This window comes from Thamnophis sirtalis, unplaced genomic scaffold (genome assembly GCF_051295495.1).
Source record: "Thamnophis sirtalis isolate CommonGarterSnake01/CBP01778 unplaced genomic scaffold, rThaSir2_p1.2 scaffold_4, whole genome shotgun sequence".
Classification (NCBI taxonomy): Eukaryota; Metazoa; Chordata; class Lepidosauria; order Squamata; family Natricidae; genus Thamnophis; species Thamnophis sirtalis.
The window spans coordinates 80442681-80465605 of record NW_028261384.1 but is presented as its reverse complement, the minus strand read 5'-3'; the positions used below and the strand labels follow the sequence as shown (position 1 = coordinate 80465605).

General features: G+C 41.4%; 1 protein-coding gene across 5 annotated transcripts in view; it reads right to left on the bottom strand.

The window, feature by feature from the left end:
* Positions 1-9447, bottom strand: part of VWC2 (von Willebrand factor C domain containing 2) — a 94864-nt gene extending 85417 nt beyond the window's left edge. For all 5 annotated transcript variants that reach the window (XM_087713166.1, XM_087713167.1, XM_014053622.2 and 2 more), the window contains exon 1: positions 8715-9447. In XM_087713166.1, the coding sequence (XP_087569292.1) occupies positions 8715-9437 (723 nt within the window). In that variant the 5' untranslated portion in view covers positions 9438-9447. The remainder of the gene's footprint in view (positions 1-8714) is intronic.
* Between the last annotated feature and the right edge of the window lie 13478 nt (positions 9448-22925).

The window sequence follows — 22925 nt, the reverse complement described above, 5'->3', positions numbered from 1 at the left end:
CGCAGATGCAAAAACATCCAGGCAGTAATGGCAAATAAAGGATGATGGCGATGCCCAAGTGGATCCCCTGCAGATGTTCTCAAAGGGAGCCCTAGTTGTCCAAGCTGCCATGGTGGCAGTGCTGCATGTGGAGTGGGCCGTGATCCCATGAGGTGGCGACCAATCCCTAGCCTCGTATGCCTTAATGATTGCAGCCCTCAGCCAGCGACTGATGGTGGAAGAGGTGACCTTCACCCTCAGGGTTGCTGACTGGAAAGAAACTAGTAGAGGCTCAGACTTTCTTACGGTTGGCATGCATTGCAGATAAATGTGTAGTACGTGACGCCAAAGGTGTTCTCTGTCTCTGGAGGGAGCTGGACAAAAATCCAGCAGAATGACATCTAGTGCTCTGTGGAACATGGTGTTAACGTTTGGAATGAAGGTAGGTCTGAGAACCACTCTGTCAGAATAGAGTACACACAGGTCCTCTCTAGAGGACAGGCCCCTCAGCTCAGAGATGCATCTGAACGATATTATGACAATCAGAAACGCAACCTTGAGCGCTAGAAATTGTAGACTGACTGTGCGCAAGGGTTCAAAAAGTGGTCCTGTCAGGGCGTGGAGGACCAGGGGCAAATCCATGTGGGGAAATGGTAGGTGGCAGGCAGATGCAGGTTCAGTGCTCCCCTTGAGAAACTTCCTAATGATTGGTAATCTAGATGGGGTAATAGACGCTTACCCACTAGGATAGTGGAGACTGCCTCTACTTGACGGCGGACTGTATTATGAGAAAGGCCCTTGTCCAAGGCATCCTGTACGTAGGAAGTCCAGGATCTGCGGAAGAGAAGAGCTATAAATCTGCATGGTTGACGGTCAACGGCCGGCACTATGGTTGTAATCACCCACGAGGAATAGTTGGCCCTCAGGAGGCTCAGTTCATGTGCCAGGCGGTCAAGTGTTGCCACTGGGGCCCCGGAGGGATCAGGATCCCTGGCACAGACTAATTTCCTCCTGTGAAATCCTCCATTGGGGGGGATACGGGCAGTAAGACTAGGTCCGCATACCATGGCCTCCGAGGCCAATGTGGCACTATGAGGATGATTTCCGCCCTCTCTAATTCTACCTTCCTCAGGGTTCCCAGGATGAGGGGAGGGGGAGGGAAGGCATACAGAAGACTGCTCGGCCAGTTGCTGTGAAGAGCGTCCGTCCACTCTGCGCCTCGGCTCAGGAAGCGGAAGAAAAACCGGGAAAGTTGGGCATTCACTGGAATAGCAAAGAGGTTCATTGCTGGGGTGCCGAAACATTGGCAGATTCGCTGGAACAAGTTTGGGTATAACTGCCATTCTCCATGATCCATGGTGGCTCAGCTGAGCCAATCGGCCTGGTGATTGGCCACCCCGGAGATGTGATCTGCCACTATGAAGGCAAGGTGTCTCTCTGCCCAATGTCTGAGTCTCTGTGCCTCGCTCTATAGGGCCCTGGAGTGAGTGCTCCCCTGACTGTTGATATGTGCCTTCGTGGCAATGTTGTCTGTCAATAGGAGAACATGGCGGCCCTCGACAGACCTCTGGAAGTGGAGCCTTCAGTTCGAGCCAGTTTATATTGTGGTGCAGACCACCTCCGTCCATCGACCCTGCACCATCTGAGATTCCATCAGAGTCCCTAGCCAAACAGGCTCGCATCTGTCATGATGGTCATCCTCTCTGGTTCCCTGAACTCGAACCTTTTGGACAATGCAGGAGAGATCCACCATTGAAGGGACAGGCACATCGGAGGAGTTGCTCATTTTGTGCCACTGGTAAGGGAATGAGTGCCCACTGAAGGGTTCTTGCCTGCATGCGAGAACAATCGTGATACATGATATCATTTGTCCAAGCAAATGGGAAAATTCTACTACGGGAACGGTTCTTTTGAAGCGCACCTGCCGAACTGAGGTTTTCAGCTTGTTCTAGCGATCCTGAGGGAGGAACACCATCCCTGTCACAGAACTGATTTCCGCACCTAGATGCAGAAGTCTTGTGGGTGCTGTAAGATGCGTCTTCACAAAGTTTACTGAGAATCCCAGATGTTGGAGCGTCTGGATTGTTAGTTGAACATAGCAGGACGCCTGCACAGATGATTGTGCCTGGACCAGGATGTTGTCTAAGTAGCATTGACTCCTCACCGTGATGGAATGTACGTAAGCTGCCAACGCTGCTAGGACTTTTGTGAACGACTTGGGAACGGATGTAAGCCGAAAGGAAGGGCCTGATACTGGTAATGGGACCCTGCCTCAGAAAATCTGAGAAACCTGTGATGGGCTGGGTGGATTGAGATGTGCAGGTATGTCTCTGTGAAGTCTATGGAGGCTAGGTGGTTCCTCCCCCCCCCCACCTGATCACCTCTCGATCTACCCAAACCCTCACGGGCTAGATAAGATTTTGTTTGGTGGAAATAAAAAAATGTTATCAAAGATTTATCAGTTTTTGACCTGTCAAGATGCTAAAGAAGAGATGGATAAAAGCCTTCTAATAACATGGGAGATAAACTTTGGCTATGAGATTGAAATGGGCAAATGGTGGGATCTATGGAGTAAGACTATTAAACTTACAATATCTACAGCATTTAAAGAAAACATATACAAGATGGATGGCACCTCCCCCCAAGGAGGTTAGCCAAAATGTTTCCTGGATTATCTCCACTGTGTTGGAAATGTGGAAGAAGGGATGGCACATTCTACCATATTTGGTGGTCTTGTACTGAGGTCACGAAATACTGGAGAAGGATTCAAAAATGGCTAAAAGAGGTTACCGGGGCAAGCATGGAATGGAAACCCGAGAATTTTTTACTAATCATAAAACCAGAAAACATGAGTAAATCTATATGGCATTTGAGCCTACATATAATTGTGGCTGCAAGAATAACCTATGAACAATTTTGGAAATCTACTACCATACCGTTGGAAGATGCCATAATTAAAAAGATCTATGAATATGCAGAAATGGACAGAATGACGGGTTGGCTGAGGGACAAAGGAGAAACAGAACATTATCTTAGCTGGAACCTATGGTATATGTGGGCGACAAGGAGAACAGCAGGGACTTAAAACGGGGAAAGTTAAATAGCAGTTGTTAACAATGGGAACTAAAAGTGAACGTGGGTATTGTAATAGATCCCTGAACTTTGTAATGAGAAGGTGTTGCTTAGAGACTAAACAATGAGGAAGGAAAACAAAGTTGGGCTGTGAATGACTGTCACAGTGCGGGGGTGGGTGGGTTGTATGTTTAAAACTGTATTTGTATTTGTATGTTTTATCCTTAAAAAAATGTATAACCAATAAAGATTATTATTTAAAAAAAAGGATGCTGCAGCCACAGACTTAATAGCCCACACCGACACTTGGAACGTCTTGCATAGGGTAAGTTCGGCCCTCTTATCGTCAGTCTTAAGCTTGTCTGCAACATACCCCAAAACTAGGGCTGAAGAGGTGGCTAGGGCCACGACTAGCGCATCTACTGTGGGAATCTGAAGGACATCGGAAAATTCCTTGTCCATATTGTAAAACCGGTGATCATTGCTGCCAGGATTCGGAAGTATCCCTGGGCGGGCCCATTGGTTCTTGACAACCTCCAGAAAAAGGGGTGGAGCAGGCACCTTCTCCTTTTCTGTTGATGTCTTAGAAAACATGATCTTGCCAGGTTCATCCTGAGTTGTGGCAGTGGCCAGAACAGCGGCTCCAGCGCCCAATTTGGTAGTGGAGCGAGCCTTGTTTAAAAGTGACTTAAAAAGGGCAGGGGGAAAAAAGCCCTGAAAATGCATGGGTATCTGGGTCATGTGTCCCCTCGTCATCTGAGAGCTCAAGGTATTTGTGAACCTCCTCTCCCACCAGTGTTATCTTGGTAGCGAGGGAGGCTGGTCTCTGGCCCTCCCGAGGGACCGTTGTTTGGCCCAAAGACTGGGCCCTGGTGCCCTCCTTTGCCGTTCTGGAAACCTGGGTTGGCTGTTTATGCTGCCTCATGCCTGAGGCAATGTGCAAGGAAATGGCTGAAATCACAATCTTTTGCAGGCTCTCTGGTAGATTATCCAGATCAGCCAGATCCTCATAAGGGTTTGCAGCCTCCTCCTCCACCTCTCTCTGTGGAGCTAGGGTAGGCCTGGATATCAGGTGCCCTCCAGGAGGTCCCCATCAAACCCCTGATGGCACTGGGGGAAACAGGTGATGAGGGGGAAACCTCCAGCCTACTATGTCTCCTAGGCCTGACAGGAGATAGTGGAGGCGAAGATGAAAGGCTGGTTGGTCTGACCAGTGATCTGGACCTGGGAGAGGGGCTGGACCTGTGTGCCTGCACCTCTCTTTGTTGCTCGGCCCGAGCCACCCTCTTTTCCAGCCCACGTTGCCTGCGCTGCTCCTCCCTAAGAGTAACCTGTGTTCGGCACTGAGAGGCCAAAGCTTTGGCTCTAGTGGCCCTAGTAGGGGGCCTAGGGGAAGAATCAGCTATCTCAGGGGAAACCTCTTGGTCTGGGGCCTTGTTGGATTCAGGGCTGGGGTCTGCCATCTTCTCTCCCTCGGGAGATACTCACGCCAGCTCTCTCTAGCAAAGGCTACGAATGGTGGCTTGTCTGCAGCCTCTTAGCATGGCGTGGCTGTCGCTTATCTAGTCGCAACGGCGATGCTCCACATGGCCATCTTCCAGTGCTGTCCGGCACCCACGGCATCTTCAAACAGCCGTCCGACACATGCAGCAGCTTCAAAATGGCTGCCCAACACACGTGGCCACTCCAAAATGACTGCTTGGCCCGCACAGATGCTCATAAAGTCTCTGGAGTCCCGCGGCGAAATGAAGAGCACCCATACTGACTGAAAGCTGTTGTGGCATCCGGACTGCCGAACAAGAGTAGGCTGCCCGGGAATCAGCTGCTCAAAACCAGTAACTCCCAGTGCCAGGAATCGCCCAGGCTTTGCATGGCCAACAGGCCCAGAGCAGAAAGCTGAATCAGCGCTCCAGTGCCCCAAACAGCTGGCAAGGCCAGCAGCTCTCTTTTTAGAATTTTGAAAAAGCCAATTAAGTCAAATCAGAAAAATTTGCTCAGGAGCTAAATTTAATCACAGTCACCTTGACTAGACTGAGTGATAAACTGGAGCTACAGAGGAAGAGGCGTGGCTTCAAGTTTGACGCTCAGCCTAGACCAATCAGGCTGTGATAATAACACCATTGTGACCCTTCCAGCAATGCCCTGGAGAATAATATAAAGTAATCTAAAGAATCTGAGCATATGCAATTAAAATAAAATTAAAACTAACAGTAAAGAAACACTTTGGCTCTTTATCAGTTATGTTAACTATTTTCCCAAATGAACAAGCCAAGAATCCCCACTTATTCTCTCAAATGTCCTTTATTTTCTCAGATATTCTACATACAGCATTTTTCCCACACACCAAATTACTCTTTCTCTCTCAAACCCAAAGACAATGGGATATTGTCCTCAACTTCTGCCCCAGTGAATCTGTTAGTAGTGGAAAAGAAGCTCTGAAGAGTAATTGCAAATAATGATAATATTGGACACTAAAATTATTTTCTTTTACTAGATATATAGTAAATGTAACAATACATATATATATGTAACAAAGGCAACAGTAAAAATATTGGGTTTCTGTCTGGATGGCCTCTTGTGACGAGCCGATAGACAGAGAATGGAAGCAGTAAGCGTCCTCCCATATTTGGGCATACCAGGGGTTGTGACACTAATTACATACCTATTTCCCTGGCTCAGCTGATAAAGGAGGAGAACCTGTGGCTTAGTGGTTAACACATCTGCCTAATATGTAATACAGCCCAGGTTCGAATCCCAGTAAGGGTATGACTAGCTGATGAGAGCTAAATAGCTTGAAATAGATCTATATTAGTCTCCCTTTATTTATTTATCAGCACAAATACAACATACACACACCAAACAATTAAGTATTGCAGAAGGTTATCTACAGCTGAACATTTATTTTAAAAAAAAGTCCCATGTGCTAAGGTTCATCTACTGATTAGATGTATAGAACAATTGTGACATCTATTAGGTAGTTTGAGTTCTCCTAGAACTTGAAAATCTCAAAATATTCAAAGTTAACATGGTAAAGGGAGTTGAACAAATTATGAGCTTTCTAGATAATTATTGAACTTTCTCTTTTTGTTGATTTGAGTTTATCCCTTGTTTACATTCTTAATGAAAATCTCAGCTAAACTGACAAATTATCATATATATTACCTCCTCCTTGATGTATGAGTCCAATTTAGAAAATCCTGAGTAAATGACTGTCCAACTTCCACTTGAACATATTCAGTGAAATGGAGCTCACCATATCCCTCAGTAATTAGTTCCATTGTCAAATTGATCTCAACTGGAATCTGCCTTCCTGTAACTTGACCACTGTTCTCTGTCCTGCACTTTGGGAAAACAGAGAACAGGTTATGGCCATTTTTTATACTCTTCAACTACTTTGAATGCTTTCATACCAACTAACTTTGTCATCTTTTCTCTAGAGAAACAAAGCAGCCAGTTTCATCCATCTCTCTTTCTAGGATCTAGTTTAGTCCTCAGAATGAAGATCAATTTTTAAAAGATTTTTATCCTACTTAATTCAAGGCAGAAAACACACCACTACTCATTCCTCCTATTTTCCCCAGAACAATAACCCTGTGAGGTAATTTGGACTGAGAGACTGAGTAGCCCATAGTCACCCAACTGGTTTCAACAGTGGGAAAACAATTTAGCCACTACACTAAACTGGCTTTTTTAATAAAAAAAATAGATACTTGCTTATATTCCATGCATTGAAGCCACAATGAATGTTGAACTATTAAACTATTCACTGAAAAATTAAGAAGAGCATTAATGGATTCTAATAGCATTACTCTTTTTTACTTCTTCAACATCACAAGGTTTTGCTTTATTTTTCTTTAACTCCCAACAGCATTCAATTTTAAAACTTTCTATCAAGTTTGCCATGCTCCTACTGAACATATTCTTCTCACTTCCTATGGAGTGTAATTCATAGTATGCCTATTTAGAAATTTAGCAATCTAATTTCTAAATTAGATAATGCAATCTATAATTCACAAATATGAAAAATGGATGTAAAGTGGGTCTCTACTTCCTTCATACTGTCCCAGAAAACTCACACATTTCTTGTTTGCACCTTTGACATTTCATCTGAAAAAAATGTTTGGTTATATTGGATGAATCTAATCTTCACAATAAAGGTATCAGCTGGTTCTTCAGCAATATGTAATTTTGATCTCTTTTAAGGTGAAATACATTGCTGAGGAAAATAGGTTTAAGGTGGTGGTTCAATCTAAGTATCAATTACCAAGCTAGATACACATTTCCACATAAAATAGACTCAATAAAAACAAGATACGTTGATAACCATTTTACTCAAGATTAGTTCAAGATCACCCAAATAGAATTTTTTTAATCTTCCATTAAGAATTTGTAAACAAAGTATGATAAGTTCTTTTTCTCATTCACTACTATTTCCAAGAATTGTCCAATACAAATACTACTTTTTTGGAATCATCTTTCAAGTTTTTCTTGTCTTTCTTTCTCAGGATTTCTCAGAATTGCTACTCTCTCCCAAGCCTATAGCTTTCACACATAATACAATGATTAACACCATCCCTTTACATAGACATCAGCTTGCATTCTATTTCCCTATCACACATATGACTTTCCCCATTCCTCCTCCCTCTATTCCAGAATCTCTCTCCTGCATTCCCTATAGTGTTTTATGCAATCCATCTATTACATGTCTTCCATTCCTTGGTTCCATTTCTAACTCTCGTGCTTTCATAATTGCTCCTTTGCTCAGCAGCCCCCCTCCCCCTTGCTGCAATGTACCTAAGACTGATGATTCCATTATTGTTCTTGGTTAAAAAATAGAGTTACTGCATAGTGTGTGTGTGTGAGGGAGGGAGGGAGGGGGAGAGGGAGAGGGAGAGAGAGAGGGAGAGAGAGAGAGATCTTAGATGCATGCCCTTTAAGCAACCTATATACAATGCAATTTTCTACAAACAAATAATACTAAGTAATTACCTAAGAACACAGTTTGACCTAAAATACGTTTCTGATTGAGCCTCAAATCAATCAGTATGCCTGCAAGTATAAATTATATTTTTAGGATAATTAAAATACTGTCTCTCTAGAATGTTTTATCAGCTATAAATGCTGAGTTTGATTATATTTCCCATATTCACTCAGTTTAATATTAGTATTTTACTACAAATCTCATAGTAAGTATGATACATATTATAAAAGTCTGCCACCCATTTATGAGGAAAATGATAAAATAAATCAATATAATGTGTTACCTAAATACATTTTTCCCACAACTCTATTGTGGAAAATAGTTGTGGATTACCTGTAAAATTTCTAGAATAAGTAAAAAATTCTCCTCCCAGAGCAATATGTTTTAATACTTTTAAAACATATTCTGGTAACATAAGGCACTGATACTACTATGAATGACACATCTAGAATTATGTGACTTCGATAGTTGGTACTGTATAAAATCAAACAAATGAAACTGATCACAGTCTTCCTTGTTAAATATATTTCAATTAACATTGTAGATTGTTTTTGTAGTACTTAAAATGCAAAAATAGAAAGATGTGATAATAACTCATAACTGAGAATACACAAGTCAACAGGAAGAACTGATCAACAATGAATGAATAACCTCTAATTCATCACAATCAGTGTTGCCTTACCATGAATTCTTCCAGTGTCTGGTAGATTTTCCCACGGAAATCACAATAATTTTTACGTTCTTTGCATTGTGGACAGCACTGAGTAGTGTCAACATGAATACAGCGAGGGTGGAGTCTAGGACATTCTGGCTGAATGCACAGTGGGCCTTCTTCAGTACAAAGACAAGGGCATGCAGAGGGTCCTGGAGTAAACTTCTCCCCAATTGCATAAACAAAGCCACTCTCATCCACACAGCCTTTTCCACGGTAGTCTGGATAAACATATTCCTCTGGGGGTTCAGATGTAGTACCAGCAATAATATCTAAGACAGAGAAATCTTCAGCAGCAGGAAGTTCCTCTTCAATATCTTTGATCTGATTATGAGCTTCAAGGTTCCCAAACTTATTATTACTTGTTGCCTGAATACTCAAAATCTGTTTTTGCTTTGTCCAAGATTCTTTATTAGAGTAATTTCTGTTACCTTTGTTTTTCCAGTCCCTGGTGCCTTCTTCTCTTCCATTCATAGTCATTTCATTCATTTTTCCTGGTCCATGATTCTGTCTTTCCTGGACTGATGATTGATATATTTTTTCCTCACTTGTTTTTATCTCCTGCTTGCCTTGAGACTTGGATAGTTTTTGCAATGGTGTAGTAGAATTACACAGAGCAACCATCAGGCAGCATGTCACAAGAAGGGAACTAGAAAGAGCCCCAATTGCCATTGCAGTATTACTGGGCATCATCTAAGGCATCCCAGACATATTTCATTCAAATCAAAGGATGTCGGCCAGTCAATACACAGTCCCTGGGAAGAGATGAGTTGAAACTTCAAATAATTCTGCATTTTTATATAGAAAGCAATATATATAGTTTTTATCCAGTATGTATAAAATGAAAAGCAGGATAAGAAAAATACTGAGTCTTAGAGATTTAGTTTCAAATTATAGCCTAACTATGGACATGTTGGTCATTCCTGAACCGACTGATGATTTTCAACTTGTTCCCCACATCTGAGAGGAGAATAAGGATCTATATCATTTAAATAGCTAAATAACTTTTTAAAAAAGAAGCAGGGTGAGAAATTTGCCCTCTTAGTAATTATATATCAATGGGGAAGAAAATCACTAAAATGCCTAAATGTCAATACAAAAAAATTAAAAAGTACATTAACTGAGGGAAGAAGTTGGGAAGAGGAAGTGATACAATTGTTTCATAATAGTAATAAATTCTAAGAAAGATAATGAATTTACCTTTAAAATATTGGTATGTGTGGCTGTGTTTCAGAAAGACAGAGAGAGAAGTAATCATTTGTCAAGATTATCCAAAATAAGAAAAATTTAGAACATGCACTATAAATGCACCAATATTTTACATTTCTGCTTGTGCAATGATTTTTGTAAACTCCAAAACATAGATATGAAATGTCATCCTTCTCTCTCTCTCGCCTTCTCTCTCTCTTGGTATTCAATCAATGAGCAAAATAAATGTTCCTTAGTTCATAAAACATGAAGACTTTTTCTTGTAATAACCAATTATCTCAATGGATACTATATATATATATATATATAGATAGATAGATAGATAGATAGATAGATAGATAGATAGATAGATAGATATAGATAGATATATAGATATAGATATAGATATATAGATAGATATATAGATAGATAGATAGATATCTGTGTGTGTGTGTGTGTCTGTGTCTGTGTGTGTATGTACACATACATACATATACCTATACACATATACATACATACATACACACACACACACACATATATAAGCACACACACACACACACATATATAAGCTCACACACACACACACACACACACACACATATATATATATACATACACATATACACAAACATAATCATTTTAATCAACATTTTCTATAATATATTGATGAACATGCTATAGATTCTCAATGGACATCTAAATTAATAAAAAATTAATCCATAAATTAATCAATTTCTTTTAGTACAGAAAAATCCTATTGTCTAATGTTCAAAAAAAGGAAGCAAACGTTATTACATATAAACAGACGTTGAGAAAAGGCAGGGGATCATTTTAAATGATCAAATAAATAGTACTACATTTAAGAATGTTATCTTCAATTTATAGATTTCAGCATTATGTAGTATCATGTACTCAGAAATTAATCCTGTTATTCCATAAGCTTATATCTATGCAACTGCATGCAGAAACAAAACCTTAAAAGCAAAAAAATATATATTTACTGCAGTGTGAAAACAGTTCCCTATCCTGATGAAGGAAGTTCTAAAGAGTCTTTCTTTTCAACAAGTCTTTCAAACTGAGGTACTCAAGGGTGTTGAGGAGATATATCTTAGGAAAATTAGAGGAACATTCATGGATTTGACTGTAAAATACTTTCCAGAATGTGTTATTCATCCTAAATTTTACACCTAAACACTGGAATAATCCATCAGACTTGTTAGGATCATGAAATATTGCAACAATATACATATACAAGAGCACCCAAGATCATAAAGGCAACCACTTTACTGAAATTATTTATTTATTTAACGTATGGAATAGCATACATGGTCGGCCTAGCAAAATATATTAATATTTCACTTAGATCAGTATAACACTATATATATATATGTTCAAATGCCAATGTCTAGGCCGTTTGTTGAAGTTGGATTTTGCAAGTGCCTGAGGAAATGAGATGTTTTTTTCAAAAGCTTATAGCTTGTAGTAAAATGTTTTGTTCTGGAAAGGCTCTACCAGACTTCTCCTGTTTTTTATCTGAGAACTAGGTACTATATGTTGAATTTCATTATGATAGAAACAGGACAGAAAATCCAACAAATAATATAAATCAAAAGCTCATATGTCTTACTCTCTGTGAAGATTCCCCCCTCCATTTTGTATTCATCTTCATTATAAAGCACAATCGACATGGCATTTTATTTTATTTTATTTTAAAATAATACCACCAAATACTCATTTCAAGGAAACTTGGGTGTGAGCAAACAGATAGATCCAAGGATAGGATGGAAAACAACATATATCAGTACAGTTACACGGATTGTAGCTCAACGTAAAACAATTAAAGGAAATAACTGTCTATGATAGCCTTGCAGCAAGAAGGTCCTTCTTGGTTAAGCTTAATGCTTTGCCTCCATCGCTATACACATACACTGCAACTTTCCCGTCCCCCTCCTCGTCCCCAGTGCAAAAGTTCCCGCTATCACTGGCGCCCCAAAGGACCGGAAGAGCTCTTCCTCTCTTTACCTTCCACTGCATAGCCTTCATTAGGCAGATCCTTTCCTTCGCCTCGTTCCAGACTAGTCAGCCGGTTGCTCCTCGGCTCGGGAAAGCAAGTAACTCGTCTTTTGTCGCCCATCCTTCGTCTGGAAGGGAGAAGACCCGACCGGCGACTGAAGATGCCACTCCCGCCCGTTGCCCGCTTCTCTTCGTTTAAGAAGCGAAGCCTCAACCTCAGTTACCCGGGCGCAAAGACGGCTCCTCCCTGACGTTTTCACAGTGCGATCTCCTCGCAGCCACGCTTGCCGCCTCCTTCCTCTATCCGCATAAAAAGGGTAGCCTGAAGCGCGCTTCCCTCCGCTTTGAATGGCTCCGTCCCTCTCTCGGCTACTTGCCCGATGTCCGGAATTTCTGCCTGCTGCGGAAACGCCATTTGTTGCCCCATGAAAGAATGACCGGCCGGGTTTGCCAGGGGTGAGAGAGCGCTTGCAAAAATGATGCCCGCAAGCAGGCTTCGAACTGCAGTAGTTGTGGGGTTGCCTCCTTGTCGCCTGCTCTGGTTCCCGCTTTTATGAAGTGGCGGGAGGAGGCTTATTTCTGGCCGGGGACTGATGACGATGATGAAATCGTCGTCTAATTTATACAGCGCTTTGCACATTAGACAAGACGACCCGAAGGAAATGTGAGAAAGACGGCAGCGCGGACAATGGCGTTTCTACTGCTTTTTCAAGAAGGAACATTGTGTTGGAAACAAGAGACATCAGTATGAGAAACACGCGTGCCACCTAACCTGCATGTACTGTAACAATTCAGATAGTATTGTAGGTAAATGCTGCTCCCAGTTCATTCATTTTAAATTATGCTTTCTCTAACCCAATCTACCTGATCTCCATATTTTGCCTTTAGTAAAAAGTAGCCAACTACCTCTCCCCCCCCCTCCCTGCAACGAGGAGTGTTGGGTAGGAAAGTATGTAATGTAATTTTCGTACTTTAACCCCTTCCAATGCACTATGGGAAGAATATGCAAGTACAGGTAGTCCTCAACTTACGCCCACAACTAACCCAAAATTTATGTTGAGAGATTTATTATGTAAGTTTGGTCTCATTTTACAGCCTTTTTTGCTTCAGTTATTAACTGCAGCTGATGTTAGTAACTTGGTTGTTAAGTGAATTTGGCTTCCCCATTGACTTTGCTTGTCAGAAAATTGCAAAAGGGGATCACATGACCTTGAGACACAGCAATATAAATATGAATCAGTTGTCAAGCATAGGAATTTTGATCACATGATCATGGGGATGCTGCAAAATAACTGTGAAAAATGGTCATGTCACTCTTCAGTGATGTAACTTTGAATGGGCACTAAATGAACTGTTGTAAGTTGAAGACTACCTATCCCAGGAATGTCAAATTGGTGCCCACGGGCTGGATGCATCACGTGCAGACCACACATACCCCACAAAGGCAAAAAACATTGTGATAATTCACGTGACATGATCAAGTTTGACACCCATCCTTTCCTTTCACAACCCAATTCTAAGAATTCTAAGGTATACTTTTCAGGAAATGTTAATGTTGGACCAAAATAGTTAAAATATTACCAAATTTTGCTTAAGTGATCTTACCCTGTTTATATCTACAGCACAAACACTTTCTGGAAATACTATGATGTTGCCTTCATATTTTCATCACTGGTATGAAAGTATCCCAATTGCAAAGGCAGCTTTAAAATGTAAAAATATGTTAGAGTTTAATGCCTACTACCTTGAAATAAGTGACTCCAATGACTAGAAACAGGCAAAGAAAGCAGGGTAGAATAAACAATAGGGATGTCAGGTGTCATCTGATGGGTTCCTTTTAGCTCTAGGATGGAAAGATGGAAGCATTCAGCAATGGAAAAAGTCTTAAGTGAGGATTCTGCCTCAAGTCACTCTGTGTAGGTTAATTGAATTTAACATTGTTTTGGGCTAAATTTCAGTTATTCAGTATATAAATGTTTTAACACAAAATTGTGTTTATTAGAGTAGCAATACTTGCCACTTAAGGAATTTCATATGAGACAAATCTATCAGATTTGCAACCTAAATAATTTCCATAACAATCATGAAAAAAGAGACATCTACTTCTTGGAAGAAAGACCATTACAGTTCTAAACAAAACATTAAAGTTTAGAGTCATCATATTGTTCACAAAGGTATACTATCAAGGTCATAGTCTGAATTATAAAGTATATCTCCAAAGGTTGATCATTATAAATGCTAAATGAAAAAAGATTGATGCCTTTGAATTGTAGTGCTGGAGAAAATTGTTGAGAGTACCTTGGAACAGCATGAAGTTCAAATCATTCAATCATTCAAGTAAAACTAGAAACTGACTTGAAACACTAATAATGACACTATGGCTTCAATATTGGGATACCTAATGCAGAATCAAGAGACTAAAGAAGGTGACGATGCTTGGAAAAATTATAACTTCTCATCCAATTTGCCATTCATTTTTAGTATATATTGTAACTAATCCATTATAGTATCACTTTTATTCAACCAAGAATATTCTAATATATGAGAAGAAATTTTGATGAGGAAAACAGTTTTTTTTCCCATTTTCCTTATTTATACCATCTTGAACTGACAAAATACAGTTGAATAGATAAAAGATGGGATTGAAGTATGATCATCATCAAAATCTTGAATACTTATTTTTCTGAAGAAAGGATGATAGGGTTCAAATCTTCTCTGAAAATACCAATATACAATTTGTAATCTCTTTCCAAGTAAATAGAGCCACCATATATGGGCAGCAAAACTGCTAGGCTCTACTTCTTTATGGTCATCTATTGTAGTCAGAATATGAGAGAGCTAATCATAATAGGAGGAAATATGTGTTTACCAGTTTTGAAGCAACCATTATACAGATTGCTTTAAACCTTGAATCTCTCTTAATTACTAGCTTTGCAAATTTCCCTTTTTGTCCTACTTCTGTGTTCACATATACATTTCTGTGAGCAAATGTATTTTCTGCTGACACAAAATGCATTAACTACCCTATATTTTGTTTGCTGCTTTGAGAGTAATTTTTCAAAAAATAATATACAAATATGAAGAGCTCTTTAATTATGCAAACAGTTTTATCCCCTTGGATGAACACACATTATATGACTGAAATTAATGTTAGGCACTCTAGTGAAAAAACTAGAATTCATTAAAAAAATATCATTTGCAATCGCATCTTCATGTGTTAAATGAAAATGTCAGATATGTAAGTTTAAGAAAACTGACATTCAGTGAAAACTGGTATCTGGAAACATTTTAGCTTATATGACTGACCAATAGAGGCCAGTATGTACTGTGAAATCTGAATGAAAAGGGATCTTATATTATAAACACCAAAGACATAAAAAAATTAAGATGTGGATTGATTACCTAAGTTAGGAAATAAAATTTTGTGTGATCCAAACTTACTTTGTCCCAGATACAATGGAACTTATCTATACAAATTTGGAAGGTTTTAGATTGCTCAATGCTACCGGGTTTGAGTTGCAAAAATCCAGATAGCCATTACGTGGCAGCAAGAAAACAATCTTAGTGTTCCACTTTGCTTGTTCCTCAGATTCTTGCAGCTCCGTTTTGATAGTTTTAGTTTTAGTTAGTCAATATATAAATTCTCCATGTTACAGTTGCAAACTTGCAAACACGAAGAGGCAATCTACCTATTTTCCAAAGCACCAGAAGGCAAGACAAGAAACAATGAATGAAAACTAAACAAGGAGAGAAGCAACCTAGAACTAAGGAAAAATTTCCTAACCAGTGAAATGTCTTGCCTTTAGAAGTTTGGATACTTCATCACTGGAGGTTTTTTAAGAAGAGATTGGAGAGACACTTGCCTGGAATGGTATAGGATTTCCTCTGCAGAGGGTTGGACTAAAAAACTTCCAAGGTCCTTCCAACTCTATTATTCTGGGGTTTTTTTCCTGGCTTCTATTGATGCTGGACAACGGGGGCCCACAGCCTGGTAACTTTCTGCACTCTTTTGGGAACTCCATCTAAATGCCCTACTTCCATTTCTAGATGCATGCTTTAGACTTTTGCAGATAGAAACAGAAAAAAGCTGTTGTGTAATAAGCATATTATTTCAAGATAGAAACTGGAAGTAACAGGCATTTATTTATAATCCTAAAGATGATAATTGGACACCTGGTGTCCAACCCCCCCCTTCCCCCCATTTAGTTTTTGGGGGAGGAACAGTCGAGGTCAGCAGATGCTGCCACCTGCTGTGACACATTTATAGCAGACAGTTGTTCATTGAATAAAATATAACTTTAAACCATACTAAAATTTGATTTTCATCTAAGAAACATTTTTCTTCTGAACATCTGCCATCAATTAATTTCTTGCCACTACTATGGTTTTTTAAATGTGTTTGTATGTGTGTAATATTATTATAAAAGGTATATACTTGTTATTTACATGTATAGTAAATATAATTATTAATAACTAATAGTAATTATTAATACAAATAAGTATGTATACTTATATACACTATGTATAATATACTATTACCATCATAGCTGCAAAACTCCTCTGTGTACTTCAAAAAGGGACCTTGAAAATACAAATATTGGACAACCCTGTTATATTTTTTGGTACCTGCAAAGTTGTTACTCGGGGGTTTGGGATCTGTCCTTTACCATCCCAGAATATACAAAATGTAGAGTAACAAAGTTGGAAGGGAATTAGGAGGTCTTCTAGTCCAGCTCCTTGCCCAAGCAGGAGTCTCTATACTATTCCAGGCAAGTGCTATCCAATCTTTTTCCCGAAGCCTCAAGTGATGGAACACCCATAACTATTATGGTAAGCCATTCCACTGGTTAATTGTTCTCATTGGCAGGAAATTTTTCCTTAATTCCAGATTGGATCTCTCTTTGTAAGTTTCCATCTGTTACTTCTTATCTTGCCCTCAACTGCTGTGGAGAATAGATTGTCCCCCTCTTCACTGTGATATTCAAATATTGGAAGATAGCTATCATTTCATCTTCACCTTGTGGAAGTTAAAGAGGAAGCAGCTCTGGGAGAAGTAGATCACGAATATGAGTTGCTGGAGCAAGCCATAGAGTTTCTGAGAGGGGTCTTCAGGAACCTCAAGGCATATTGAATGGTAATACCAGTAGCTTAACCAATGCAGGTCCCAGCGGGGGATGGTACAGCTGTGCCTGCTGCTCAATTGCAGCGGCACCTACTTCTGTGGCACCAGCACCATCTCCAGCATCATAGCCAGCAGCTTCTCCAGCCATCCAACCAGCACCACCTGTCTGGGCTCCCACAACCAGGAGAAGAAACTGCAGACCACCAGCCTGAGTTCAGTGATCCTAAACAATTAGGGTTTTTCTTAGCCCAAGTTGGACCTGTATGTAAGAATACAAGCCAGATCTGCCCACCAAAGGGGCCAAAGGATGGTGTGGAACCATAGCATTGGCGGGACTGCCACAAAGTGGAGGGTCACCTTCCGATAATGACCCGGAATCGCAAAACTTCAATTGATTTGTGACAGTGCTCTGAAGGTGCTTTGAAGATCCCTTGGCCAACACAAAGTCAGGACAAGGATCAGTACATAAGCCAGGGTCACCTACACCTAAGAGTTCTGAGACCTGACCTGCAGGCTAACTGACTCACCACAAGACATGCTAATGGAATGCTTCCAAGTTGGGCTGAATGATATCTATAACACCTGCATCTCCAGAATCACACCCTCCATGGCTGGTATGTACTAGCCAAAGAGGTCAAGATCAATCTAGGCTGTTCCTGTAACTGACCTACTCTGGATGGTGGTGGTCCTTTCTGAGAAAAAAAGAAGCCCCCAAACCACTGGTCCGCAAGGAGAGCACCAATATTTCACTGACTATTTTAAGTGCGGAAAAGAAGGGCACCAAGCCAACAACTGCCAAGTCAAAATAACACATAGAAGAATCTACAAATCATTGGTATCAAAGAAAGGTCAAACAAAACACGTCTTTCAGTACCTTTTTATAACCTTTCTCGACTCTCCTCTTTTCATTTTGCTTGTGAAAAAGGACTTTAAAAAACTGGTAACTTTGCTAGAGTGAGTTTCAGTTTAAAGCTTAAACTGGGCACAATTCCCTAGAAGTTTTTTTAAATTTCTTCATATCCTTGCCCAACTTCTTGCTTAAGATTCATAATTTAAGTAAGTTATTAAGTTAGTACTTAAATGCTAAAAATGTAATAGTCAGTAAATGAGTGTGATTTCCAAATAGAGATAATTATTTTTAAAAACCCAATAAAAGCAGAATTGTGCCATCTGCTAATAATGGCTTGTTTCCAGCTAGAATTTCAGCAGAGATTCCAAATTATTTTTATGAGCTGTTCGGAACCAGACTGCAGAGGTGAGGGACGAATGTCTCTGTGTCTGTGTGTGCATATCCCCACTTGTGCCCACTGCTTCTGAAATGGAGCTGCATGCATATGTGCTTTACAGCCACTCACAGAGACCCATCCCCCCTTCCATTCTCCTGTAAATTTGCAAAGCAGGAAATATAAGGGGACTCTGCTCCAGATTGCTCCTCATCTGTTTATCAGAATCTAGGAAAATGGTATATAGCACTTACTTTCCAGCCTTGGTCCAAGAATTTGTGCCTCATTCTAAAGGGATTCTCTAGGAGAGAGGGAAGAGTTGGCATTGTCTGTTTGTGTCTTTTGATTTTTTTTAAAAAAAGGTATCCCTCCCTCAGAAATGTGATTCTCTGTTTGAGACAAGGAAACATGTATTCTGTGCCTGTGTTTAGACTATGAATGATAGAGTTTGCAACCTGTTATTAGCAACAAGACTGTTAGTATAAATTGCCAGAACCTCTATTGCCCATTTAACTGTCCCCAAAACCTATATTGTTTGAGTTAATTCTAGAAATAAATGATAAGTTGATAAGTGAGATTCAGAACTGATATGCAATATTAACATTAATTTACATAATAGTAATGAAATAAATCCATTAGCCTTAGTCTTTGATACACAACAAATGTTCTTCTCTAATGATGATGTTTTGGAAATTTCCAAAACACTTACTAGCATAGTGCTTGAATTAAGGATGATGAGTCCAATCCTTATTACCTGTTTGGACTTGAGCAGGAAGTATCCTGGTTTAGAAAATTGATATTTTGATAAGAACAAAATGTTTCCTTCTAAACAGGAATGTACATCAGCTACATAGAGCAACAGGAATTATGTGGTAAAACCTTTGTCAAGTTTGAAGATTTATTACCAGCTGCTCTGCAATAAACAAAGCTGAGAGTCAGAGAAGAATAGAATACTCAGCTATATAGAGACCTGCCACTGTTTCCAACAGAATGTGACTTAATGCAGAAGAGTCTAAATTTGATGAATGGTTTGGGATAAGATATTAAATAAAATGCAACGGGACTTGAAGAGCCCATGTTTTTCTTTTTTTAAAAAAAAACCTACAGATCGAAGTGCTATATAAATACAACATAAATATTTATCGGTGAAACATTTCAGAAAATTGCAATTTTGGATGTTGGGAATGTTCCATTTTAAAATAATCTCTTGATTTTTCTTTGAAAGGGACAATTTTATGATTCCTTTATGGGATGGGATGATGAGTTGATGACTTCCTCTCAGGTACTGTTGCACTGTAGTGTGTGGGAGAGAGCGTCCACCAAGAAGTCCTCCCCCCCCCCATATGTAATGGAGGGTAAAGTTGAAGTGGTTGAAACATTGAGCCCATGTACTTGTTCAGGAGACAGCTTCTGTGGAGTCTTCAATGCTTTTAGATTTTTGTCATCTGTCATACTTCGAATGGGATTTTACTGCCTTCTAGGAACTGCCTCCAGGTTAGGAGAGATCAAGGGGTGCTTGACTCTTGATGCTTTCTATATTTTATGTTCTACCTGGGAGAACACAGTCAGACAAATGGAGGCGAGCCAGGACTTCAAGTCAGCTAACAGTTTATTTCTAACAGATTGCCAAACGCGGCACTTCACATTTCGCGCGTATTAGCTAACTGGCAACAGCTGAGCCCTGTTTGACAGCTCTTTATATACCCCAGCTGTCAAACAGGTAACCAATCAGAAACAAGGACACGCCCCCCCTAGCCAAAAGGACCAGAGAGGAAACTGTAGTACACAACACTCCTTCACACTTAGAATGTGCATGCGTAGTCTTTTAGGTGGCTTGGCTGCCTCTGGACCCGCCTAGACTTTCTCAGGGCACCTTCCGCTGGTGGGACTGGAATAGTGCTGGCCCTGGCTGGAGACATGGCCCTCTCAGAGTCCGGCGCTGCTGGAGCATCACAGGGAACCACTGGTAAGTCTTTTGATTGACTTTTTATTAATTTCTCTAGCTCCTCTAGGGAGATAGACCAGGGCCTTGTGGCCTGTTCCTGACTCTCGACTTCCTGCATGTCGGATAAGCCCTGTGACTGCTTCACCAAATTGGCACCCCCTTGTCTATTTCTCAGCTGGTTTATATGGTGCTTCCAAACCCTGCCGTCCTCTACCAGGTACGAGCACGGACCTGTTATTTTCCGGACTATGCCGGGGAGCCATAGCTGATGGCCCAAGTAGTTTCTAGCATATACTGGCGTGTCAATGGACCCCTTGAGTTGACTCTGTGAGTCTAAAGGCCGATCTGGGGCATATTCAGGGTGCAGTCTATCTAGTGTTGTCCTAATGCGCCGTCCCATTAAAAGTTCAGCTGGGCTCTTGTTCATAGTTGTACAAGGGGTGGCATGCTGCCACAGTAAATACATATCTATGTCTACTTGCCAGTTTAAGGGGCCAAACCTGGCGAGAGCCTCTTGCTGGACCACACATTCAGCCAGGCCATTAGCCACTGGGTTGAATGGGGCAACAAAGGCATGGCGGACCCCCAACCGGGCAAAGAACGAGGCAAGCGCCGCAGCAATAAACTGGGGCCCATTGTCAGAGACCACTAAGTCTGGTAACCCATGGGTCACGAATACCCGGGGTAGTACCTTAATGATGGCAGGGGCAGTTGTTGCAGACAATAAAAACAATTCAGCCCATTTAGAGAAAGCATCAACAATGACAATAAACATTTGGCCCTTAACCGGACCAGCCAAGTCCATATGAATTCTGGACCACGGAGCCCTCGGTTGTTCCCAGTTCTGAATGGGTGCTTTGGGGCAAGCCGGTCGGGTTTCCTGGCACTGTGGACAGCTAGCCACCCACCAGGCAATGTCCTGGTCCATGCCCGGCCACCAAGCATAGCTCCGGCCAAGTGCCTTCATTCGGACAATTCCCAGGTGACCGTCGTGTAGCATAGTCAGCACCGCTTCCTGGAGGGAGGCTGGAATCGCCACTCTGCTGCCCCACAGAAGGCAACCTTGCTGCGAAGAAAGTTCTTGTTGCCTGGTGGTGAAAGGTCGCCATTCAGTGCCCAGTGGGTGGGAAGGCCAACCCCATTCAGTCCATCCCAGCACCTTGGCGAGCACCTTGTCCCAGCTGGTATGTCTGGCCACATCAGCTGCGGTAATAGGTAACTGCATGTCATCGATCAGCAACACTGTAGAGGCAGGCACCGGATCCTTGACCGCAATAGGCAACAGGCATCTGCTTAAAGCATCCGCTTGGCTGATGTGCTTGCCAGGTCTATAATGCAACATATAGTCATAGGCAGCCAAAAATACAGTCCATCTGGTGAACCTGGGGGACAGGATCTGGGGTGTCTGCTTGTCACCTGCAATGATGCCCAGTAAGGGCTTGTAATCCGTCACAATGTGAAAATGACAGCCGTAGAGATAGGAGTGAAACCGCTTCCCTGTCCAATTGGCTATAGTTCTGTTCGGGCGAAGACAGCGTTCGGGAAAAAAATGCTACTGGAGCCTCGAGTCCGGATGGCAGCCGATGGCTCAGAACCGCCCCAACCCCATACAAGGAAGCATCACAGGCCAACACTACAGGGAGGTGTCGTCATACTGCAATAGAACACTGTCGGACATGAGGAATTTCTTAATAGTCTCAAAAGCAGCTGCCTCACGACGTCCCCAAACCCACTTCGCCGAACGGTCTAAGAGTCTGTGCAGGGGTTCTACAATAGAAGCCTTATGTGGCAAGAAAATGTTATAAAAATTCAATAGCCCCAGGAAAGTTTGCAGTTTGGCTTTTGAGGTAGGCATTAGGGCGTGACTAATAGCCTATACTTTCTCAGGGGTAGGATGAATCCCCGTCTTAACTATTAAAAATCCTAAAAATTCGACTTGGGGAACCGCGACCCGGCACTTGGATGTCTTAAGTTTCAAGCCGACGTCACAGAAATGACAAAGTACAGACCGCAGGCGGGCCAGGAGAGAGGTTAGGGAGCGGGCAGACACCAGGACGCAGTCAAAGTAAGGGACGATGTCCGGTATGCCTTGTAACAACCTTTCCATTAAATTTTGAAAGAGCCCAGGTGCCACACTGACTCCAATTTGTAGCCAGTTACACTTGAATGCACCCCTATGACTATAGTCTGTACTTCAGCAGTTGCCTCATCCACAGGCAACTGCTGATATGCCTGTGCTAGGTCTAGCTTCGGAAATATGGTCCCCTGTGCCAGAGAGGTCAGCAGATGCTGCACCACGGGCACCAGGTATGCGCTCTGCTGCAATGCTCTGTTTAATGTGCATTTAAAATCAGCGCAGATCCTCACAGATCCATCACTCTTCACTGGCGTCACGTTGGAATTTCCCAACAAGCGTGGTCTATGGGTTCCAGTACCCCTTGGGCCAGTAACTTATCAATTTCTGCATCCACTTTAGGTTTTAATGCAAAAGGTACCCGCCGTGGCTTCAGCCGCTGCGGCGGAACCTGTGGGTCTAAAGTGAATGAAATGGGAGTACCAGTGTACTTCCCCAAACCCTCCCCGAAAACTTTGGGGAATTCCTTAATTAACAAATCCAAGTACGTAGTACTCTGGATTTGATCAATGCATGTTATGCCAAGTCCCAAAGCCACAAACCATTCCAATCC